Here is a 25876-nt window from a genome sequence, read left to right as displayed (position 1 = left end):
GAGTATTTTAATAACTTCTTTCATATTAATATTCTCCTAATGAATTTCCCATCAACTTGAGTAATTTATGCTTGTGACTGACTACCTGATAAATTATGTAGTCGCATAGGATTAGTTCATTTCTCACCCATGGCAGCCTCTGATAAGCGCTTTTTTTTGAGGCAGCAATTGACATCAACACTCAGTGCCCCCTAGAGAAAGGACAAACTGCCTTGACGATCTAGAATAATTTGATTCATTTCTTGCAAAACAGTACCATTGTTAGCTTACCAAATATTATGCCTTTATGATATCAATTTTATATTTTGAGTTAAAAATGATTTCTCTACAGGAATACTTTGAAGTAAAATCTGAGTCTATTCTTAAGTTTTAGGAAAGCCGACTGTCATATTCCTATAATCTGAGGAGCCCTCCTTTTAGAGGTTCCAGATGAAATGCATTGGATATACATAGACTGAAAAATTTCTCGTTGTCTAGCAGAATTTTGAAAATCAAATTTATATGGACACCTATTTTTTATTTTTGTCAGAGTCTGGCAACCTTACCTCCTTTCCGTGTGTGTAAGAACTAGTATGGGACTGGTGTTCTAATCCATTACTTTTCTAAAAACCCAGTGAAAGTGAAAGTCACTCAGTCATGTCCAACCCTTTGTGACCTCATGGGCTATACAGTTCATGGAATCCTCCAGGCTAGAATGCTGGAGTGGGTAGCCTTTCTCTTCTCCAGGGGATCTTCCAAACCCAGGGATCAAACGCAGTTCTCCTGCATTGCAGGCTGATTCTTTACCAGCTAAGCCACAGGGAAAGTCCAAGAATACTGGAGTGGGTAGCCTGTCCTTCTCCAGGGGATCTTCCTGACCCAGGAATCGAACTGGGGTCTCCTGCACTGCAGGCGGATGCTTTACCAGCTGAGCCACCAGGGAAGCCTCGAAAAGCCCATAGTGGGTAGAATGTTGCCTGTGTGATCACCCAGACTTGGTTTTGAATCTTGACTCTTCTAGTTACTAGCTCTGTGATGTTTGAGATAGTACTTGAAGGTTCGAGAGAGGATGCTGCAGAAACAACGTAGTTTCCCTAAGGCACTCGGTATTGCATGCAGCAAGTGGTGATGCGAGTTATCATCTGTTTCCTGGGATAGCTGAGGTGGAAGAGTCAGCATTGTTCCTTTGCATTGTTGAAGTTCTCAGTACTGATACAGAAACATAATTACAAATACATATTGCTTAGCAGCTGTAAATGCATCACTTTTGGAATTTCTTTTCAGCTTCTCATATTTAACTATGATTTGAAATGCTTGAATTTTTGGTCCTATTCTTGCTCCTGTAGAACTATGGGCCGCCAATATTTGCTTTTAAAAAATGAATAGGAATATAAAATATCCAGAAAAGGCAAATCCAGAGACAGAAAGATTAGTGGTCACCAGAACTGAGGGAGAGAATGGGGAGTGACTGGTTAAGGGTGTAGGTTTTGTGGTGGTGAACATGATCTGGAATTAGATAGTGGTGATGTTTGTACAACATTATGATTATACTAAAAAAAAACCCCACTTTTGTACACTTTACAATGGCTAAAATAGTGAATTTGTGTCATGTAAATTTTATCTAAAAATTTTAATAGGTCTCAGTTTCTGGAATTCAGTATCATTCTTTGCTAGACTAATACTGTCAGCCTCCTGTATCTGCAGGTTCCACATCCATGGGGTCAACTAACAATGGATGAAAAATATTTGAAAATACAATTCTAGATTCTAGGATGTTCCAAAAAGCAAAGTTTAACTTTGCCGTGTACTGGCAACTATTTACTTAACACTTATGTTGTATTTACAGCTATTTATAATAGCATTTATACTGTATTAGCTATTTATAAGTAATCGAGATGATTTATTCTATATGCAAATCCAATAGCATTTTATATAAAGGACTTGAGCATCTATGGATTTTAGTATCTGAGGTGGGTTCTATAATTGTTAATTGCTCACTGCTTGGGAGGAACTGTGATCTGTATGATCTTTACCACATCAATCTTCCAAGATTTACAACTCTTACTTTTTTATATTCATTTTGTAATTCTGTAGTTTCCTTTACTCTGCTCAGGCTTGGTATAAAACTGTTATTTACAAATATAAAAACCTCTTATAATTTCCATAATCTTGTTTTTTGTGTAACACCTCCACTGCCCATTTCTAATCTTTCAGCAAAGCTATAAACCATTTTACAAGGAAATGTATCTCTCAATAGTTTTAAGACAATTTAACCAACTACTTTGTCTTAGTTCCCTCCAAGCCTGTTGTTACTTTTTTAAGTCATACCAATTTCTCAGTCTTTTGCCTTGCATTCTTATAAGATGAAGTGATTCAAAGAAATACAATGTGTAATTTGATTACTTTTATCCCTTTTTTTAAAGCCTCAGTGTATCAGTAGTACTGAGTTAAATGGATATTTTCTCCTTTAGTTTAAAGTTTACAGTAGTAAGTGATCCTATTGAGGAGGAAAAGAAAGAATGTCAAGAAGTAGGCTACGCCTATCTGGAGCTGTGGCCGATCCTGGCATCAGGAAGAGACATCCTCGAGCAAGACCTAGACAGTGAGTCATCCATTTTGGTGCTCCTCAGTTCTACTTATGTCTAAGAGAATAATCCTAATAACGAATATTTTTGACCTTTAATACATAATTACTACGTAGTTGATGAGACAATTGGGACTGAAATCCCTTCTGCTGTTTTTCTAAATCATTCGTCAGTTGTATAATCTTCTCCCATACATCTCCTGGCAACTAACATCTATTAGGAATCTCCAGTATTTGAGACAGGGAGGTTTTGAAGAGTTTTAATTTCAAGCAAATTTAAACATCAGTCTTTCTGACCTCCCGTATCCAATCTGTTCTGAAACTGTCTACTGTTCATTTCCCCTAACCCATCCAAAATGGTCCTCTTTGATTCTAATGTCTTCAGTCCCAACATTAAGTGTTCTGAATCTGTCCCTACCTCCACTGTTGGAACTTCAGAACCCTTTTCTCTACTGAATTACTGCATTAACCTCATTAACTGCCTTGCATGATTTGCTCATGCCCCCTTAGAATATATTCCCCAGAGTGGAGTCACTTTTTTGGAACCCAAATAAAAAACTGTCATTTCTAATACCTTCAATTAAAACATTTTTTACAAGACAAATGGCCTGTTACAATCTAGATCCTGCTTATCAATATAGCTTCATTTCTGCCATCTCTTATAGTTTTTCAAACTTGTTTTCAAATCTTGGCACATGCTATACATGCTTAGAGTATCTTTTACTTTTTGAAGACAAAGGATTGTCTCCAGAAGGCCTTTTCTGATTCTTCCATTCTGGATGAGGTGCCATGTCTGTGTTCCCAAAGCACTCGAGTTTTCAGCTACGTCAGATTGAGTCCCACTAAAATAGGAGGTCGTAACCTTGTGTAGTATCCCCAGCACCTAATGTGGAAAATATTTTAGTATTTAATATAAAACATTAAGTATTTAAATGTTTTTCAGTTGAATGATACAGATGTCTGGTGTTTCTTTTTTCTTTCCCAACAGTTGTTAGCCCTGAAGATCAGGCTACCCCCATAGGAAAGCTCAAGGTGTCCCTTCAAGCTGCTGCTGCCCTCCATGCTATTTACAAGGAGATGACTGAGGATTTGTGTTCATGATGGAACAAGTGCTAGTCCATTCTAAACTCTGAGGGAACCATAGTAAAAAGTCTCTTATAAAGTAACTTGCTCTACTATGAATCTGGTTTACTGTGATGTCTCAACCTAATCATGAAAGTTTAGAGTGAAAAGTTTCTTTTTGTGATGCTAGCTGGATAGAAAGAATTATTCTGTATGCCTCAGCACTTCTCTAGGAGAGACGCAGGCTTGTTTCTAGGAAGTGAACCGCAAAAGAACTGTCACAGAAGGTGAATTTATAAAAACAAAACCACCAAAAAAAAAAAAAAACCAGTTTATTTATCTTTTAGTTTTTCCAAAATTGAAAATATCAAGTCCTACTGCTAAGGAGAAAATAAACAAACAAATGAACAAAAATCCGAGATCCCTCCCCCCTCTTCTCTTAAAGTCACAGAACACAGAAGGAACTGCAGTGGGACAGGTGGGTGCAGAGAACCAGGAGGGAGAGGATGGCAAGATAAACTCCCCAAATACTGAAAAAGCTGTTCAACAGAAACTGTGATAAATACAGGACAATGCAAGACAAGTAAAAACAAGGAGCAGCAGTGATGAGAGGCTGTGTTGCAGATGTGGCCTCCCTTCCTCTTCTCTTTTCTCATCAGGGTGTTCTAGGCCCAAGGCATGACTTGCCCCTTCCAGATCTAAATGTTGACTCCTTTGAGCCTCCTCCTAGATTGCACTAGAAGCAGTACATGAGGCACAGCCATTCTTTCCTCATACATCAGAAAAGAAACAATGGTAATTTTGCTCCCACCACTGTACCATGTATAAATTTGTAAGGAAGATGAAACAGCCAGGGAGTATCACTGCTTCTTACGTCTTCCAAGGCAGTAGCAATACCTCAGAATCTGCCTGAGGCAAGAAAGCAGGAAAAGATACCAGCCTGATCAGCCTATCTCAAGCTGTATTGCTTACACCATTAGCAAATTCCAAGAACCTTTTCTTGAGTACTGCAAAGATGTGTCTTAAAGAGATGTGAGGAAGGTCATGGTAGGAGGGTAAGATGGAGGATCGAATCTGCTGGTCAAGAGCCATGGTACAGGCAGGCAAAGGTCACCTTGTACCAATGTCTTAGAAACATAGCTTTAAGACATCAAAGAATAAGATGTCAGAAGCCAACAATGTCCTGGCAGAAGGTGACAGGAAGAGAGAGGAATGAAATGGTATTTATTAACAGCGGAAGCCTCTGCCCTTCTTCAAGAACACCTCCTCCCTTGCCATCTGGATGGGGCCATTGGCACGTGTCCTGGTGGGCCTGGAATTCCCCGAGTAGCTTGGTCCACACAAATGGCCCCCTAAACCCATACACAAATGGCAAAACTTCAAAAGAAAAAAAAAAAAAAAAAAAAAGGAAAAAATACAGTTTCTATGTCATGTAAAATTTTCAGGGATTGGCTGTAGGAAGAATGGAGCTGAGGGCCAAAGTTCTGAAGTTACTTCCTCTTTTTTTTGGGAGGCGCAGAGCTGTGTCTGGAACCTCGGTTAGAGCCTCGGCCTGAACTGTGCACAGATGCCTTCCTCTTCCGGCTCATACTTCGACTCTGTTCTTCTTCTTCCTCGTAGCGGCTTTCACGGTCGGCTAAACAGAAGAACGAGGCACTAGTTAGCTAGATGTTAGCTTTAGGTATCTAATGCTATTGTACACAGCATGAAGTAATGCAGAGAACGTACTTTGGAGTCAGACTTAACTTTTAATCTTTTCTCAGTTGCTTATTAGTTGTATGATCTTGGGCAAGTACTTAACCTTTCTGAGCCTTGATTTACTTATAAAATGGAAAACTGTTTTAGGCTTAAAGGTAATCTATGCAAAGGACCTATCACTATGCTTGGGCTATACAGTACAGTAGTATGTAACTTACATTTGGTATTTGGTTTCAGAGTAGTTAAAACTAGTACTACAAAAACATTCTTAACCTGGAAGAGGGCCATAAAGCTAGACTACTATCTGACTTAGATTTGGAAACCAAACAGCCTAATTTTGGAGTGTGGTAAGATTATCCTGGCTAAGGACCCACTGGGGGAGCTGAGCAGATGAAAAACTCCTCCAAGTTGGCAGAGTTGTGCCCCCTGGAGAGTACAGATGCACTCAAGACCTCATTTGCGCTTCTGGTCAATGACGCTGTAGCTGTGACTCCACGTCAGTTTTACACTGTTCTTATGTTACTTTTATCAGCTAAATATCTCAAAATACTGAAATTTGTGTCTTAAAAAAATAAAACAAAATATTTACCTTTTCGGGCTTCTTCCTCCAGTTCGTCCCAATCCTTTCCACTCTCTTCTTCACTGCCCAATGATTCCTTGGAATAATCTGGAATAATATTAAGCATGATTTACTTCATGTTTGGATGTGAGAGTTGGACTGTGAAGAAAGCTGAGCACCGAAGAATTGATGCTTTTGAACTGTGGTGTTGGAGAAGATTCTTGAGAGTCCCTTGGACTGCAAGGAGATCCAACCAGTCATTCTAAAGGAGATCAGTCCTGGTGTGCTTTGGAAGGACTGATGCTAAAGCTGAAACTCCAGTACTTTGGCCACCTCATGTGAAGAGTTGACTCACTGGAAAAGACTCTGATGCTGGAAGGGGTTGAGGGCAGGAGGAGAAGGGGACAACAGGGGATGAGATGGCTGGATGGCATCACCGACTCAATGGATATGAGTTTGATAAACTCCAGGAGTTGGTGATGGACAGGGAGGCCTGGCGTGCTGCAATTCACGGGGTCGCAAAGAGTCGGACACAACTGAGAGACTGAACTGAATTGAACTAGACCGGAAACGGAATGGAATAATAAAATTATTCCCTTAAAAAGTCTGTAGAAATTGCCTAAGGTCAGACACGACTGAAGTGACTTAGCAGGAGCAGCAGTAGCAGGAAGTCATGAACACTTGTCCCTATGAAGACTCACCTGATTCTTCAGCTTCTGATGAATAATCTTCATCACTGTCCTCCTCCTCTTCTTCATAGTCTTCCTCTGAAGGATTAAAAGTCTCATCTTCGATTTCAGACTCGGAATCCCCTTCCTCAGCATCACTCCCCTGGTAAATTGGAGCATAATACTAAATACTGGGTGGGTTTTTTTTTTAAATTTACTTCATTAATAACTTAATTAATTCAATCCACTGAGTGTACCAGCATTATTTCTATTTTATATGAAAAATGAAATAAAAAAGACATAAACCAGAATAAGAGATAAAAATAGTTAATTAAAATTACTAGTAAGATATAGTAATTAGACAACTTTTGCAAGACGATTTGAAGTATTTTCTCTGAAAAGTAAGAAATTCATTCAAACAGTAGTTTTTGTAATTTCAAAGAAACCTTGTGAGTGGCTACCAATGCCCAATTAATTTATCATTTACCTGTAAAACTAACTTGAAGAGACAATACCAAGCTACGCTCAGAACTTCTCCCATGTGATTGGTCCCTTATGTACTATTCATACGGCATTCTCCTAACTGCCCAAATGACAATGGGAAACACTATGCACCAGAAAAGAAACCCCACACTCACGCACCTCACCCTCAGGTTCCAGGAAAGACCAGCCACCTTGTTCAAAGAAGCCCTCAGGGTCATCAACAATGGTCTTCATAATTTTAGTCCAGTTGAGGGACTGTACTCCTTCTGTGTATTTTAGGTCACAGGAACTAAAGAAAAATAACATCATAAAGTAAAAAAAAAAATCCTCCATACTCAGCTTTTGGGTTTTGTTTTTTCTTGGTTTTGGCCATGCCAAAAGAGCAGAGTCTTAACCACTGGACCACCAGGGAAATCCCACCTCTATACTTCTTGAGAATATCCAGTGACATGCTGGTCATTAGCATCGTGGAAGAGCAGTACCCTTTTCATATCTGAGAGCAGGTACTCTTTGCACTATCCCACCAGAACATACCCCAAAAGAGCTGATATCTGGTTTCCCAGAGCACTAGACCTCACAACAGGGGCCCATTTTAAAAAAAAACTACTTAACGTGCCCTGTGTTAAGAAATTATTCAAATAACATTTATCCACTTCTGTTGAAGTGAGCAACCAATATGGGTGGGGGAAAAAAAGAAAAGCAGAACACAGTAATGGTAAGGGCTATAAAAAGAAACCATTAGCATAAAACCTGAGTGTGTGCTTAGTCACTCAGTTGTGTTAGACTCTTTGCAACCCCATGGACTGTAGCCTGCCAGGCTCCCCTGTCTATGAGGATCCTCCAGGCAGAAATACTGGAGTGGGTTGCCATGCCCTCCTCCAGGGGATTTTCCCAACCCAGGGATCAAACCCAGCTCTCCCACGTAGCAGGCAGATTCTTTACCATCTGCGCCACCAGGGAAGCCATAAAACCCGAGATGCCAGCATAAATCCATTATGGCACAGTCACACACACTGAAGCTTTTGCTTCTAGTTGTGCTGCAAGGTGACAAGAGTTAGATTTACCTTTTCACCCAAACAACCAGAAAACTGAACACAGTGTGGAACAACAGTTTTCAAACACTGGATACTTAGCAGCCCTAGACTAAAATCCCTATGGAACTTCACAATGGAATGAACAGCAATGGGAATGGTTAAATATGTAAGTAAGACTTTCTCCTTCTCGTTTTGTAAATTAAGGAATAGCTGTTTTGAAGCTAAAATAATGACAACTGTGGAATTCATAGCATATTAAAAGCAAAATGTAATAATAGCAGAAAGGATAGAAGAGAAATGGAAGCATAAGAACCTTCTAACAGACATGGTATATTATCTGAATGCAGACTCTGACAAGTTAGAGGTGTAGCTCATCAGCAAACTAGGAAGATGATCGTAAAGAATCATAAAATTAAAAGCAGGCATAAAAAGGAGAAAAGCTTATCTTTGACAAAGGAGGCAGAAATATACAATGGAGAAAAGACAATCTCTAACAAGTGGTGCTGGGAAAACTGGTCAACCACCTGTAAAAGAATGAAACTAGAACACTTTCTAACACCATACACAAAAGTAAACTCAAAATGGATTAAAGATCTAAATGTAAGACCAGAAACTATAAAACTCCTAGAGGAAAACACAGGCAGAACACTCTCCAACATAAATCACAGTAAGATCCTCTATGAACCTCTTCCCAGAGTAATGGAAATAAAAGTAAAAATAAACAAATGGGACCTAATTAAACTTAAAAGCTTTTGCACATGAAGGAAAGTATAAGCAAGGTGAAAAGACAGCCTTCAGAATGGGAGAAAATAATAGCAAATGAAGCAACTGACAAAAGAATTAATCTCCAAAATATACAAGCAGCTCATGCAGCTCAATACCAGAAAAATAAGTGACCCAATCAAAAAATGGACCAAAGAATTGAACAGACATTTCTCCAAAGAAGATATACAGATGGGTAACGCATGAAAAGACACCCAACATCAGTCATTATCAGAGAAATGCAAATCAAAACCACAATGAGGTACCATCTCATGCTGGTAAGAATAGCTGCCATCAAAAAGTCTACAAACGATAAAGGCTGGAGAGGGTGTGGAGGAAAGGGAACGCTCTTACACTGTTGGTGGGAATGCAAACTAGTACAGCCACTATGGAGAACAGTGTGGAGATTCCTTAAAAAAAAAAAACAAAAAACTGGAAACAGAACTGCCATATGACCCAGTAATCCCACTGCTGGGCATACACACTGAGGAAACCAGAACTGAAAGAGACACATGTACCCCAATGTTCATCGCAGCACTGTTTATTAAAAAGAACACATCTATTATACAGAGTGAAGTAAGCCAGAAAGAAAAACACCAATACAGTATACTAACACATATATATGGAATTTAGGAAGATGGCAATGACGACCCTGTATGCAAGACAGGGAAAGAGACACAGATGTGTATAACGGACTTTTGGACTCAGAGGGAGAGGGAGAGGGTGGGATGATTTGGGAGAATGACATTCTAACATGTATACTATCATGTGAATTGAATCGCCAGTCTGTGTCTGACGCAGGATGCAGCATGCTTGGGGCTGGTGCATGGGGATGACCCAGAAAGATGTTATGGGGAGGGAGGTGGGAGGGGGGTTCGTGTTTGGGAATGCATGTAAGAATTAAAGATTGTAAAATTTAAAAATAAAAAAAAAAATAAATAATGAAAAAAAAAAAAAAAAAAAAGAACACATCTGAGTCAGTTCTAATGAGTTGCATGGAACTGGAGCCTATTATACAGAGTGAAGTAAGTCAGAAAGAAAAACACCAATACAGTATGCTGCTGCTGCTGCTGCTAAGTGGCTTCAGTCGTGTCCGACTCTGTGCGACCCTATAGATGGCAGCCCACCAGGCTCCCCCATCCCTGGGATTCTCCAGGCAAGAACACTGGAGTGGGTTGCCATTTCCTTCTCCAATGCAGGAAAGTGAAAACGCTTAGTCCTATCTGACTCTTAGCAACCCCATGGACCGCAGCCTACCAGGCTCCTCCATCCATGGGGTTTTCCAGGCTAGAGTACTGGAGTGGGGTGCCATTGCCTTCTCCAATACAGTATATTAACATATATATATGGAATTTAGAAAGATAGTAATGACGACCCTATATGCAAGACAGCAAAAGAGACACAGATTAAAAGGTAGATATTCTCAGAATGGATTAAAAAAAAGCCAAGGCATGAAAGCAACCTCAATGTCCACTGACAGAGGATTAGATAAAAGAAAATGTGGTACATATATACAATGGAATATCACTCAGCCATTAAAAAGAATGAAATAATGCTATTTGCAGCAACATGGATGCAACCAGAGATTGTCATACTGAGTGAAGCAAGTCAGAGAAAGAAATATCATATGACATCCCTTTATATGTGGAATCTAAAAAGACGTGATACAGATGAACTTACAAAACAGACTCACAGACTTTAGAGAACAAGCTTATTATGGCTGCCGGGGAAGGGATAGTTAGGGAGTTTGGGATACACATTGCTGTATTTAAAACAGATAACCAACAAGGACCTACTATATAGCACAGGGAACTCTGCCCCATATTATATGGCAGCCTGCAGGGGAGGGGAGTTTGAGGTAGAATGGATACGTGTATATACATGGCTGAATCCCTTTGCTGCTCACCTGAAACTACTACAACACTGTAGATTGGCTACACCCCAATACAGAATAAAAAATTAATAAAGCTCGAAGTCTACAGTAATACCATACTATGTAGATTTCAAAACAAGGACTATTACTAGAAAAAGAAAGGACATTTCATGATGGAGAATAAAATTCAATAAAAATTGATAAACCTCTAGACTGATCAACAAAAAGAGGAAACTATTAATATTAGGAATGAAAGGGGTAAAAGTATTGCACAAATACTAGAGTTGACAAAATAAACCAGTTCGTTGAAAGATACAAGTTGAATTTATGTAGAATAGTCAATAATAGCCAACTTTGAAAAGGAACAAAATGGGAGGACTTACACTACCTGACTTCAAGATTCATTATAAAGCCACAATATTCACTACAGGATCAGTGTAAGAACACACACAAACCAATGGAGCAGAAAACACTATCCAGAAATAGAGTCTCTCCTACACATTCTTTTTTTAAACAAACATGCCAAGTAATTCAATGGGTAAGGGATAATCTTTTCAAAAAATGATAGCTAGAGTAACTGGCTACATATACACAAAGTTCAAACCTTCATCCTTACACCACAGTAAAAAAAATTAACTCAAAATGGACCACAGATATAAGACCTAAACCTACGGAACTCTAGAAAAGTTTTATGACTTTGGCTTAGGCAAAATTTATTACATAAAGCCATAAAGAGCAGAAATTACAGAAGAAAAAGTTGATTAAACATCTTTCATGGAAAATTTAACTTTTGATCTTCAAATGATATTTTAAGAAAATGAAAAACCATAGAAACTACTGGAAGAAAATATATGTAAAATGTATTTGATGAGGGACTTTATTTAGCCTAAACAATTCTTAAAATTCAGTAGTAAAGAAATCTGATTCTTAACATGGGCAAAAAACATGAATATACTTCATCAAAGTATAGAATGACAGACAGCATATGAAAAAATGCTCAAAATCACCGGTAATCTTGGAAATGCAAACTGAAACCACAATGAGAAAGCCGCCCACCACAACGGCCAATAATGAAAAGACCGATAAACCCCAGTGTTGTTGAGGATGTGGAGCAACTACAGTTCTCCCACACTACACGTTTTCCAGCCACTCTGGCAACGGATTTGGTAGTTTCTTATAAAGCTAAACATATACTTAACCATAAACCATATGACACAGCAATCCCACTCTTAGGTCATTTATCCAAGAGAAATGAAAATGTATGTCCATACAAAAACCTGTACATAGTGTTTATAGCAGTTATTCCTAAGAGTCCCCAAAGGGAAACAATCCTAATGTCTATTATCTGGTAGATAGGTAAATAAAGCAAAGCCTGTCCATACAATGGGGAACTCCTCTGTAATAAAAAGGAGTATGCCAGTGATGTGTACAACACCTTGAGTAAATTTCAAAAGCATTATGTCAAGTGAAAGATAAAAAAGATACAAAACACTGCATACTTGTATAATTCCATTTATGTGAAATTCTAGATGAAGCAAACTGCACAGTCACAGAAACCACTGACAAGGCTAAAGGGAGAGGATCGACTCCAACAGGGCAGGAGGACTCTGGGGAGTGAAGGGAACGTTCCATGTCTCCATCATGATGGTAGATACAAGACTATATACAGTTGTTATAATTCATCAAATCATATACTTAAATTGATGAATTTTTATTACATGTAAATTGTACCTCAATAAAGAGGATTTAAAAAAATCATACAGGGGATTCCCTGGTGGCTCAGTGGTAAAGAATCTGCCTGCCAATGCAGGAGACACGGGTTCAGTCCCTCATCCAGGAAGATCCCACATGCTGTGGGCAAGTAAGCCCATGCACTACAACTAGTGGGCCTGTACTCTAGAGCATGGGAGCCACAACTACTGAGCATGGGCGGGCTCTGGAGTTAAGAGAAGCCACCGCAACGAGAAGGTCGCACACCTCAACTAGAGTAGTCCCTACTCTCTGAAACTAGACAGAAACCTATGCAGTAACGAAGACCTAGCACAGCCAAAAATAGTCACACAAATCTATAAATATTTTTGATACCATGTTACTTACCTGCAAATGTTTTCAAGGAAAACCCTCACGGAAATTATAAAGTTGGATCTTTCACACAGGCTACTTTTAGCTCTTTCAACCATTTCTTAAGAGACGTTTTATATTTGCAGGGCCTCCCCCTACAGATAACTGGAAGGAGGAAGCAGGGCAGAGCAAACTATCCTCATGGACACACATGCCTCACACTTTCCCCACAAAGTGACATCTCCCTTTTTATTGGGGTTCTGGCATATCTATGAGGAATTCTTTTAGCTGAAGTGTAAGTATGTGAAAGGTAAAAGCTAAAATAAATATACATTGTATCTCATGTTTTAGTAAAAACAGAGAACTAGTAAGGAATTTTATACATCCATCAAGTAGTCAAAAAAGATCTCAGACTCTGATACTCAGTGGCAGTAGCGGTAAAGAATCCACCTGCCAATGTAGGAGACCTAAGAGACACGGGTTCGATTCCTGGGTTGGGATGATCCCCTGGAGGAGGGCATGGCAACCCACTCCAGTATTCTTGCCTGGACAGTCCCATGAACAGAGGGGTGTGGTAGGCTATAGTCCATAGGGTTGCAGAGTCAGACATGACTGAAGCGACTTAGCATGAACACATAGCCAGTGAAGATAATGCAGGGGCTAAAGCCACCCTTTCGTAGCCAATGACTTAAGCAGAGAGTGGTTGTTCAGTTAATACTAGTTCATTTGAAACTTGGTTGAGCAACAACAGACTTAAGCATATGCAAGGTCACATGCAGCCTCTTCTGTATCATATTAACTTTCTGAGTACTCTCCATTTAAAGAAGGCAGTCTTAGGCAGAGACTTAGACTCTTAGTCCAGAGCAGAGCTAGGAGGAGCCCAGAGATCTTGCCCTTAATTCAGTGATTCTAACCCAGTGCAGAAACTGAGGAAGAACTAAAGAGCCTCTTGATGAAAGTGAAAGAGGAGAGTGAAAAAGTTGGCTTAAAGCTCAACATTTGGAAAACTAAGATGATGGCATCTAGTCCCATCACTTCATGGCAAATAGATGAGGAAACAGTGTAAATAGTGTTAGACTTTGTTTCCTTGGGCACCAAAATCACTGCAGATGGTGACAGCAGCCATGAAATTAAAAGATGCTTGTTCCCTGGGTGAAAAGCTATGACCAACCTAGAAAGCATATTAAAAAGCAGAGATATTACTTTGTCAACAAAGGTCTGTATAGTCAAAGCTATGGTTTTTCCAGTAGTCATGTATGGATGTGAGAGATTGGACTATAAAGAAAGCTGAGTGCCTAAGAATTGATGCTTCTGAACTGTGGTGTTGGAGAAGACTCTTGAGACTCCCTTGGACTCCAAGTAGATCAAACCAGTCAATCCTAAAGGAAATCAGTCCTGAATATTCACTGGAATGACTGATGCAGAAGCTGAAACTCCAATACTTTGGCCACCTGATGCGAAGAACTGACTCATTGGAAAAGACTCTGATGCTGGGAAAGATCGAAGGCAAAAGGGGACAACAGAGGATGAGATGGTTGGATGGCATCACCGACTTGATGGACATAAGTTTGAGCAAGCTCCAGGAGTTGGTGATGGACATGGAAGCCTGGTGTGCTGCAGTCCATGGGGTAGCAAAGAGTTGGACACGACTGAGCGACTGAACTGACTGAACCTAGCACATTTACTCTCCTCCCCCTGCCTCTGCTCCAAAGCTTGATATGTGTTGAACACATGGGTTGCAAGGAGTCGGACAGGACTGAAGTGACTTCACTCACATGCATGCATGAACTACTGTTGGGTATTCAGGAAAAAGTAACATCCCAAATTTTCAAGTCCTGGTTGGTAACAACCCAAAGGCAGTTTCATTAAGTATACCAACAGATTTTACATATAACATACCACATTCATATTCTAGAAAACTGTGTTCATGGGACAGGAGATTGCTGGGAGGTTTACTTACTTTAACCATTCCTTGATGGGGTCAAGAGAGGCAACAGGAATCGCATTGATCATTGTCACTTTCTTGCTGTAGTCCTTATAGACGATCACCATGTCAAAGTTCTTCAGGTGAAACTGGACTCGCTCAAAGTGAATCAGCTCCACTTCATCCAACGTTACCACAAAAGGTGGCTGTCAGGGAAGAAAGGAACTATTTTCATAAAAATACTTCCCACAAAACACTAGCATTTTCAAATGCTTTCAGGATCTAAAAACTACCACACAAAGGATAACTAAACTGTCTTTTGTTTGTTTTTGGGGGGCAAATACTAAAAGCGATAAAACATACCGAGAAGCCTGGCTTAAAGGGTCTGCAAGATCGAAAGCCTCCCTCAGGGAGAAGTCATTTAAGGAAACTATGCAAAGAAACTGTCTCTAAAAACTAAAGAGACTTCTACAGAATCTTTGTTCAATTTTTATACCTAAGGTAAATAAATATAAAAAGTTAAAATACTAAGATATAATAAGGACCTAGCTTTCAAAACATCTACTCTCTTGGTTTCTTTTCTCTAACAATTTTCTTCCTAAAAAGAGGTCAGGAACACTCACCCATTCTGTAGCATTTACCAGTGCACTACTAGTAGGCTGAAGGAGGCAGGTACTCCTATAGGGAGCACCATTAAATCTGAAAGACAGTAAGAGACTCACATAAGATGGGGTTCACTGCAAGAGAAACTGCTGCCGTCCCAACAGGCTTCTCTCCTTTCCCATTCCAAACAAAACTCCAGAACACTCGCTAGAGACTCACTTCCAGAGAGAGGGAGCCTCTCAGTCTTAGCTATTCACCCAGCCCTTGAACATTTCCAAGAGATAATGGATGTCCACAGGAAAAAGAACATGATATGTTATGCTAAGTTATTATTAAAGGAAGAATAACTAATTTTTCTGAAGGCCAAAAAGAAGATGACACATTACCCCAAGTCCCTAAAAGGCACTTCAAATTCCAGTTCCTCCTTGGTTAGAGCCTCTACTTTTTCAATGAAATTTTTAAAGGCTGTTTTCAGTTTGTGCCTCATTTCTCTTTCCATCTGTAGAAGAAATACGAATTAACTATAGTTATCACTTTACTTATTAACAGTAATCCCTTCAAAAACCATGAAGTGCTTTTGTAGTCCTTAATTCTGTTAACTATGATACTAACATGGATACTTTATTACAGGCTGCTAAAATTAATTATAGTTATGCCTACGAATAAAGTCTATTTCATAGCCAACATACTACACCATCCCAGCAGATACTTGAGAAGTTCTGCATAGTTTCTGGAGTGGTTTATAAAATATATAACAATTACTGAGCTCAGATCTGGGCTGAATCCTAGCTCATGCTCAGTCGCTTTGTGTTCAACTCTGCTTCTAAGCTTCTCTGTCCATGGGATTCTCCAGGTAAGAATACTGGAGTGGGTTGCCATGCGTTTCTCCAGGGGATCTTCCTCACCCAGGGATCGAACTCACATCTCCTGTGTCTCCTGCATTGCAGGAGGATTCCTTTACTGCTGAGACACTAGGGAAGCCTGAATCCTACCTCCCTACCCTGCAAATAAAATACCAAATTTCACCTGCTCAGCATAGAGGTCATCTCGGTCATGCATATGCTGATGTTTCCCCAAGTCTGTGGTGATCTCCCCGACTTCTGTGTAGAACTGCACATCTGTATGCCGCTTCTTCCCAAACATGATGGCATTCTGAAGACCGAAAGTAGAAAGAAGAAGAAATTTTAAGACTTATTTCGCAAAGAAGTCTACACAGGCAAAATAACAAAACAGGAGAATATTAAAATATCTACACTAGAAACCATAGCATTTATGTAAGAATAGTTAAACCACTCCACGTGTCATCATAAATAATGACATTTGGGAATATAAAAGAGTATAAATTTTTTAAAGTATTCCTACTTATTAGAATGGACTTTGGAGATTATGTTGATAATTGTCAAAGCAAAAACTTTCTATTTCAGAAACAGGAATGTGGAACAGACCTATATGTTTTGGAGATCATTATGTATCACACCAAGGAACAAACATGATTAGCACCTTTGAGATGTCAGGCGCTGGGGGCTTTACAGGCATTATTTTATTCAGTGCCCTTAATGATCTTATGTGACAGGTGATATTTTTCATCACTATTTTAAAAGAAACACTGTGATAGTAAGATCTTGCCCAAGAGCTCATAGCTAGCTGACAGAAAGATATACCTTGAGGTGAAAGTGCAAGACAATAATCATTTCCCCATCACATGGCTGGAATAAAGCATGCTTGATGTTATTGTACAAAATATCCACTTTGTCTCCTCGGACAGACGTGAAGCGAAAACCTAGGTGGGGGGAATGGAGGAAGCTGCTAAGTATCAAGGTACATCATCAGATTAGCCCAAAAGGTACTGCATCTTTTCTGGCTGATGTGAACAGGGTCAGAGGGAATGCCAACAAGGTACAGAGCTTTCCTTTCGTTCTGGCCACAGAGCATGTCAAAGTAGATTCCTCCCAGCACTTCCTACTATGTTATCTGGTCTGTCATTACTACAGATGTGCCTCCAAAGACAAAGCCCAGGCACAAGAGAGATCATCCATACCATTGACATGGGCCTCCAGTGAGCCTTGCATCCTCTTTTGGGCAATGTTTGGGCGAATGTACAGATCTTTTAGTTTGGGATTACTCCGGTTTAGATTGATCACCAGTGAATCTTGTTTCACAATGCCCTAAGCAGAATGAAAATCAACATGAATTCTCACATATCTTCCTATGTCCCCAAACCTTCATGTGTCCTTTTGCACAAAGGCACTTTGCTGTTGTTCCGGCTCACCTCCTTCTCTTTCTCTTCCGCTTCCCGAGTCTTATAACGCTTCTGCACTTCTTTTATAATTCGGAAGGCATTCTGAAGGTTCAAGGCTGGAACTGTCTGTTCTCCAGGTGCCTTCATATTTGAAGCTCGGTATGTACTACAGAAAAGGGGGAGCACTTATGTAATTTCTTCATCATGCCATCTAACCCACACCCATTACTGTGTTTTACAACTGGCTTAATACCTTTTAGGAGAAAAAGGTACCACTGAGTGCTAAAATAATGTCTGGAAAGATGAAAAAATCCTTCCTCTCTCTTAAACAGATGATGTTATAAACAGCTAATCCACTGAGTGGGGGAGTCACAGCTTTATTTCAAATCCTGCATAAACGTCCCCAAATGATCCTATTTCACTTTAAGAATAAACAGACTCCAGTGCAGCACACATCTGATATTTTATCAACAAATATGTCAAGTGAGGATAAAATATCTTTACGAGGATTTAAATTAGGTTCCAACCTCAAAACAGTACAAGGTTAGTACAGCAATCCTCCTTATCAAGGACCACTGAGGAAGGTGCCACCATTCACTAGGATGTGGGAGAACACAGCACTCTCTGGGTTTCTGAGGGTACTGCTCTGGCCAGTAGGGACTTGAGGGTGGTTGTTTCCCTGGGAACTCACATTTCCTTGACAAAAGTGGCTTCTGGGTTGGGAAAGATGTTGCCCTCATTTCTGCCCAGAGCACTGCCTGGGCAATAGAAGTTGATTCGCAAGTAAGTATAATCTCCTTCCACAGACATACTTATATTCTGTTCAAAGAAAGGAAAAGCATTAGCAAAGAAACCAAACAAATAAGATTTCTTTCCTCGATGAAGGTAAGTAGCTATAGACATGCTAAAATTAAGTTAGTAGTTACAAACTGACAGCTAAACCTAGCCTGTAATCCTTACTCTAAAACTAATAAGCTACATATTTAGCTTATTTTTTTATATGATCAAATGCTGTTTCTGAAAGAATCACTGAGTTCCTGAAGTTCTTTTCCTGTGCCATGTTTATGACAACAGGTTAAAAAGTTCTTCAAGTTCAAAGACAAACAAGCAAAGTATGGTTATAGACTAGGTCATTTAACTTTCTCCAAAGCGCAAACAGGGAAGGAAGGAAAATGACCGCAGGAGACTAGGGAGTGGGGTTGGGGAGTCAGTAACATGGGAAAGGTAGAGTCAGTAGGAGCACAGAACAGGAGAGACACGCAGTCAGGACAGCCATCTATGGTAAGCACAATTATTTGAAGGAATTATCGAATGAAGCCTGATTCAACATCAGTACCTTGATTGTGGCAATGTGAAAAGGTGTCGCAATGCCAAACACAGGCATTATTACAGTCTCGTATTTTTTATCAATATAGATCTTCATTTCCCGAATGTGTGGTTCCTTAGGCATCAAAGATGGGTTTTTATAGGACACATTAGATTTACGAGCTCTGGAGTGGGAATAAAAAAACGTTCTTGAGAAATTTCTGCAAATCACATATAACCCTAAGACAATCTCACTACTCCATGCAAAGTCTTACTTCTGAATCTGCTGTTCCCCTTTCTGTTCAGTTAATCGCCTCTTTGCTTCCTCGTTGAGCTGAGCTGCCAGTTCCTTTTGATGGGCTCTTCGCTTCTCTTCTGCAGTCATCTCATTCTAAAGAAGGGAAAACCGAAGTTATCAGGACCTGTGAACCATGACAAACAGGAAATCGAAGTAGTTTTCAAACAGTAAACTTACTCGTGTTCTTTCTGTAAGTAAAGCTGCTCTGGAACCTCTTCCCAACAGGTCCTCAGCTTCATCTTTCTCCTCTTCCTCTTCTTCCTCATCTTCATTCTATGGAGGGAAAAAAAATCATCATCAGAAACTCAAATCTTAATTATGTTAGCCATTATTATTTACTTCTTCATTGTAGCAAACTTTTCACCACTCATTTTTATCTTCTTCTTACCTTTAGAAAAATCCCTACGTTCTTCACTTTCTTCTTCACAGAAGTGAGAACAGTAGCTGGACCATCCTGGAATACAAAGAGGAAGTGAGACATCTCTAAGAGCATTTAAATGACATACTTTCACTTTGGAACCCAGTAACTAGCTGGGCCATGCTTTGAATCTTCTGGCCCTAAAAAAGTCTCTGACAACACATAAAACCAGTTATCTTCCCCAATGCACATTAGGAACTGCAATTTGGGAGGCAATAATGGGATAATGAGTAAGAATACTGGCTTGATTTGAAACCTGGCTCACTCACTTTTGAGCTCTGTGACATCTGGCAAGGTACATATACTTTTCTGTGCCTCAGTTGCTTTATCTACATATTCGGATAAGAGTATCTATTTCATAGAATTATTATAAGGATTCAATGAATTAATGTATAAATGTGTTCATATAAGAACACTGAAATATTTACTACCATTAAGAATCAACAGGGACTCTGTGACGATATAGAAGGGTGGGATGGGGAAACAGATGGGAGGGAGGTTCGGGAGGAAGGGGACAGGATGTACCTATGGCTGATTCTTGTTGATGTTTGACAGAAAACAACAAAGTTCTGTAAAGCAATTATTCTTCTATTTAAAAATAAAGTGGCAAAATAAAAATATATCAGTTCCTGCTAAGTTAGAGAAACCAGTCACAAAAAAACCCCTAAATGCTCAGAAAAGGCAAATCCTTAGAAAAAGATTCCCTCCCACTGTCTAGGCCTGGGAGGGAAATGAGGAGTGACTGCTAATGGGCACAGGGTTTCTTTCTGAGGTGATGAAAATGTTCTAAAACTAGACTATGGCGACAGTTGCATTAACTGTAAACATAATAAAAGTCACAATTGTACACGTTAATTGCATGGTATGTAAACTGTTAAAGCTATTACAAAAGAAAAAAAAAAATCAGCTCTGTCATAGAATCAGTTCCTGACAGTATCATAATCAAGGTTCAAGCCACAGTGTGATAGAGTTTGTTTAAACAATCTGTTTTCCTGGCTGTACTAGGTCAGGCTTTCATAGGCATCTCTAATTCCCCTTAGCTAGCATTTAACAAATGATAAAAAGAAAAAACACCACGTAACATAGACAAGCAATAAATAGTAAATAAGGATTTACTATGTAGCACATGGAAATATACTCAGTATCTTCTAATAACTTAAAATGGAAAATAATATGAATATATATATATATATATATATATATACATAAACTGAATCTTTCTACTGTACACCTGAAACTAACATGATATTGTAAATCAACTATTTGTTGTTGTTCAGTTCCTCAGTCACGTCCGACTCTTTGCGACCCCATGGGCTGCAGCACGCCAGGTTTCCCTGTCTTTCACCATCTCCCGGAGCTTGCTCAAACTCATGTCCATTAAGTCGGTGATGCCATCCAACCATCTCGTCCTCTGTCGTCTCCTTCTCCTCCTGCCTTCAATCTTTCCCAGCATCAGGATCTTTTCCAGTAAGTCGGATCTTTGCATCAGGTGGCCAAAGTATTGGAGCTGCAGCATCAGTCCTTCTAATGAATGTTCAGGATTGATTTCCTTTAGAATTGACTGGTTTGACCTACTTGCAGTCCAAGGGATTCTCAAGAATCTTCAACACCACAGTTTGAAAGCATCAATACTTCAGCGCTCAGCTTTTGTTATGGCCCAACTCTCACATCCATACATGACTACTGGAAAAATCAACTATACTTTCATTTAAAAAAAGGGAAGGGGAACCATAGGGTTAAAAATGCACTTCAATATTCAATTCATGAAAGAAGCAATATATACCTCATCCACAAGCACTGTGTCTCCAATGAACAGGGCATAGGTTTTCTCTTCTGGTTTCTTCCCTTCCTTGTTAGTCAAATCTGAAAATCCCAAATTGATGCTGAAAACCATCCCTAAACCAGCAAAACAGGAATCAGTGAATGACTGTGAAAGTTTGAAGTGTGATTTTATACAGAATAGAGGGAGATGAAACTAAGGTAAAGTATTTTAAAAGGCATACATTTTTCTAATGTATGCCTGTAAAACTCACCTTTCTTTAGTTTGTACTGATTTTTACTATTAATTACTAAAGAACCTTCACGGAATTCAATGCCCATTCCAAACCTAAAAAAGAAATAAGGAAACTTCAACAATAAGCTAAGAGGCCTCTAACCTGAGTCAGGTACACTATATCCTATTTTAATTTTCAAGGTAAGGCAGGCAAACAAGCTGAGTAATTTGCCACTACTGATGAGCTGTTAAAGGGCACACTATCAAGAACGTATAACAACTGGAATAAGAGATAATTTCTAATAGAATACTGATAACTGGATTTACTAAGTCTCCTAGGCCAAAACTCGGTATAGGTCAATGTATTTCCTCTTGTCCATCACAGAAATCCAGAAATAATATATCCCAACTAGCTTCATCTAAGGAGCCTGCCTAGAACTTTTGTTTCTCAAATGTCTTTGGTTCTATAGTATATTAGTAGTATATCTAGGTGTTCAATGATCAAATACACTTGAGAAACACTGGAGAAAAAAAACTTTAAGAGTTTAAATAGCGGGATATCTCAGAGTGCTTATTTTGCAAATATGAATTGAGGTGTTCTAAGAGAGGAAATATTGTATGTAATGCCTCTTCACATTTATAATTTAAGCCTGAAACATCTACAACATTGGTCTGAAAAGATCTCCATGAACTTACATACATTCTCTGATAACATAATGGGTCTGGCACACAGTTAAGTTGAATAGTCCACAAACACTGGTTGGATCATCATGACTGCCACTCATGAAAACTGACACAGTGACAATGTATATCACAGCATCTTACCCTAGGTTTTTGGTAATCTTGTTCAGCAGCTCTGGCTTCTGCTTTTTAACCACATCCATGACAGCATTATATACATCACATATCTTCACACCTAATGACAAGACGGATGGGACATTAAAGTATCTTTCAGGAAAAAACCACAAATCACATTTTAAAAATCAACATTATTTTTACTCGTTAAGTCACCTAAAGCAGGGTTTCTCAAAACACACAATAAGGAATACAGTTGCAGGGCTGGCAGGGCTTAGAAATGTGCATTTTAAGAAACAATCCACCTAGTCATTCTTTAATTACACTGAGAATCACTCCAGGGGGACTGTGGAACCCTAGTTGGTCTCAGTGAAATAATTTAAGAGTTGATAAATGGCATTACATTAAATGTACTATACATTTTGAAGAACAAGACTACTGAACAGGTAAATTGGAAGAATGCTGGACTTAATTTTTCAAGGTTTAGGATATGAATATGTATTTCAAGCCAGAGTAGTTCAAATACTATAGCCTCAGAGGAGTTTTTATTCTCACTGAACAAGGACTATGGATTGCCAGTTGGATTTCTCAAGATTGACCTGAGGTATCAGGAGGGAATGGTGTTGGGAAGCTCTGGGAAACTTTAAGTGGACTTACAAAGTTGTTTAAAGGTAGCAAACATGAAGTCCCATTTAGCCAACTGGGAGTGAGGAGTCTCAAGGCAAAAGAGGTGCCAAATGCTCTCCTTTTAAGTAGACAGTAGCTTGCTTAGCAGGGTTGCCAAGTTAGTTCTGCTCTCAAACTAAGATTCCTGGTATTCATTCAATATAGGATTAACATTACATAGTCTGTCAGGAGAGATACTACTTCTCAGAACTTTCTAAAGAAAAGTAGTAAGAGCATGGTATTTTATGAAGATCTGAACACAGAGCCCTAACCAGTCAGAGAGGTTTCTGTAAACATCAATATAGAACCACAGTAACCGTTCCTGCATAAAAGAAAAGTACATTGAAGAACTAAATGGTAGGATGATTGGAGGTTAGTAAAATCTAATTCTATTTACAGTACAAGAGCCTCAGGGATAAACAGTCCCACAAATGCTACATTTTTGTTACACAATTTCTAAACCTTATCTAAGGCACACATTACCATGTCTTAGTTCCTTTAACAGCTCCTCTTGCAGCTGAAGCAAAAAGTTGTAATTTTCTTGAACCTCCTGAGAAGGATCAACCATCAAAGTGCGAACAAGGTTGGAGCAGTAAGACTTGAAGCGAATACCCATGGCACAGGTAATGGCCCCAAAATGCATATGGTTCTTGTCACTAGAGACCACAGGGAGAAAGCATCTCATTACACAAACTTGTGAAGTCCTTACCATACCTGGCATACACATCTGTAATCACAATTTTGACCTGCTATATCCCAAAGCTGAAGTAGAAAAAAATGACCTAAACATTTTTTTTTTTAAAACCACGTCAGTTTATAAAGGCTTTGGAAAGTTGTATCCCAAATATGCAAAAATCATACTGAATTTTATGCATTATAATCTAACAGTATATTGGTAAGCCATCACCTTTCCACCAGCCCCGATGAATAGCATTCTTTACAGTATTTTTAAAAATTGGAAGGGGAATAATTATGATATATCTAGCAAGATTTTTATTTTTTAAACATGTTTTGCATTTTTTCCTGTCATTTTTAGTCATCTGGAAAATGCTTACAATCAAATACTCAAGTAAGAAATGAATAACTATGTGAAATAAATTAAACTATACACAGAATAAGACAAGAAGATAATGCAGGAGGCAGGCTAATGGTTATTCTTTTTCTTCCTATTTTTTTGAATCCCAGAATGAGTCTAAGAAAAAACAGGCCAAAGGCTGAAGTGCTCCGGTTGTTTTATATTTTGAAATTCTCATACTCACCTCACCACACTGAACTTGAGGTTATAGTTGCCACCACTCTGAATGATAGGAGGGTAACACATTTCCACAGTAGAAGGGTCTGCCCCAGCAAGGTATTTTTTCTCTTCTATGGCCTTTTCCACTGACTCAGCCAGTTTGCTGTGTCGAACTTTCTATAAAAATACCCAGAAATAAAACAATACTTACCATAGGGTGGCAGAACGGTGCTGGGTTTTTGGACATGACCATTTGAAAACAACATATATCTTGATATCATATAGGATGCCAAAGTAGTCTTATGAAGTGGTTTATGTACCAGATAACACACTGGTGTACACGCAAAAGCAAATTTAGAGAATATGTGGAATTTGCAGCTATTCAAAGAATTCTCAAGTGACATACTGGGTAGGCTCCAGAAACTACAGTGGACGTTTATAGTTATTCTCAAAGAGAGCTGGCACAATTACACACCACCAACTTTAATCTACCAAAGGAAGCTGAACACAACCTAAAAAACACTGCATAGGAGGGACTTACTTCATTATAACAGTGAAAAGACACTCCCACCCCCAATTTACCTCATCTGCATCAACTATTTCCATGACTCTTTCCTTGAAGAATTTGTTGAAGACCTCAGAGGTGATGCTAGCTGCTTTCTTCATTAGATTGAGTTCTCCATCCTCCTTTACAGCAATGGTATAGGCCACAACTGCACTGATGTCTATCTGCAGTCAAAGGGATAAACAGTTCCTAACATGCAGACACAGAACTGCTAAAGAAATCTCTCTCCCCCAGTTCAAATATTATCAGTGACTATGTCTGGTTATTTAGCAAACTATCAGCGGTTTGCAGAATATCTAAATATTCTCTTCTTGGATTGAATAAACATCTGAAAGAACGCTTTACCAGGTCATTGGTGTATTCTAAGAGGCAATGAACCAGCACATCATTTAAAGTGTAAATGTAAATGCTTCTCTTGAGATTTCTGTAAAGGCTAGAGAAGGAAGACAGAAAAGAAAAAAAGTTTTTCGGACAAGAGATTTTCCTCAATTTCCCTCCGGAGTAGCTGAACTGTCTCCTGAATGCCTCACTCCTAACTGAAAAGTGAATTGGTTAACCACTCAGCAACAGGAACTGAAAATGGAAATGTGAATGAATATGCAGCTTTCTCAAAACAAAGTCTCTGCAATATCAGCTGTGAAAGCCCCTCACAATTTTGTCTTCTCAACTCTCAATGTGCTTATTTCCAGAATATTCTTACTTTGTCAAAACCCTCTTTGTTGAGGCAGTCGTTCCAGCTCTTCATGAACTCTCCTGGAAATTTGTCTTTGCTGAACACTCCAATCTTCTTGCCATTCTTGCTTTCTTTAATGGCTTCAATCATTTTGTCAAAGCTGCTCTTGTTACTTTCATTCTGTCAGTGCCACAGGGAGAAAAAGGGGGTTTAGTTTAAGAATTAGACATCTATGTTCTACTAGTACTAGGTAGAGAATATTCTAAACTATGGAAAGAAATAAATTCTATCTCCCCTTTTCCTACCTATTTATTTAGGGAAGACTGTAGTATACCAAAAGTTTACACAAAATTTCTTTGGATATATTTATATGTTTAAGTGAAGTGCCACATAAGCTGGG

At 39.0% G+C, this 25876-nt stretch overlaps 2 protein-coding genes across 2 annotated transcripts in view; one reads left to right on the top strand and one right to left on the bottom strand.

The window, feature by feature from the left end:
- The window catches only part of RPGRIP1 (RPGR interacting protein 1), a 51282-nt gene extending 47537 nt beyond the window's left edge, over positions 1–3745 (top strand). Inside the window, 2 exon segments of the mRNA XM_060418998.1 lie at positions 2451–2581; positions 3552–3745. Coding sequence (XP_060274981.1) covers positions 2451–2581; positions 3552–3664 — 244 coding nt within the window. The 3' untranslated portion in view covers positions 3665–3745.
- Positions 3746–3940: 195 nt separating this feature from the next.
- Positions 3941–25876, bottom strand: part of SUPT16H (SPT16 homolog, facilitates chromatin remodeling subunit) — a 35682-nt gene continuing 13746 nt past the window's right edge. Inside the window, exons 4-26 of the mRNA XM_004010368.6 lie at positions 25504–25656; positions 24821–24967; positions 24264–24415; positions 23488–23660; positions 22369–22459; positions 21584–21657; positions 21334–21446; positions 19521–19586; positions 19310–19405; positions 19110–19225; positions 18866–19019; positions 18221–18348; positions 17560–17695; positions 17329–17455; positions 16952–17070; positions 16317–16442; positions 15677–15789; positions 15311–15386; positions 14724–14893; positions 7193–7322; positions 6584–6713; positions 5913–5990; positions 3941–5261 (exon numbers count right to left, since the gene is read on the bottom strand). Coding sequence (XP_004010417.1) covers positions 5116–5261; positions 5913–5990; positions 6584–6713; positions 7193–7322; positions 14724–14893; positions 15311–15386; positions 15677–15789; positions 16317–16442; positions 16952–17070; positions 17329–17455; positions 17560–17695; positions 18221–18348; positions 18866–19019; positions 19110–19225; positions 19310–19405; positions 19521–19586; positions 21334–21446; positions 21584–21657; positions 22369–22459; positions 23488–23660; positions 24264–24415; positions 24821–24967; positions 25504–25656 — 2814 coding nt within the window. The 3' untranslated portion in view covers positions 3941–5115. The remainder of the gene's footprint in view (positions 5262–5912; positions 5991–6583; positions 6714–7192; positions 7323–14723; positions 14894–15310; positions 15387–15676; positions 15790–16316; positions 16443–16951; positions 17071–17328; positions 17456–17559; positions 17696–18220; positions 18349–18865; positions 19020–19109; positions 19226–19309; positions 19406–19520; positions 19587–21333; positions 21447–21583; positions 21658–22368; positions 22460–23487; positions 23661–24263; positions 24416–24820; positions 24968–25503; positions 25657–25876) is intronic.

The sequence above is a fragment of the Ovis aries genome, chromosome 7 (assembly GCF_016772045.2).
Source record: "Ovis aries strain OAR_USU_Benz2616 breed Rambouillet chromosome 7, ARS-UI_Ramb_v3.0, whole genome shotgun sequence".
Classification (NCBI taxonomy): Eukaryota; Metazoa; Chordata; class Mammalia; order Artiodactyla; family Bovidae; genus Ovis; species Ovis aries.
Note: the sequence above shows the minus strand (reverse complement) of the source record. Positions and strands in the feature narration are given on the sequence as shown.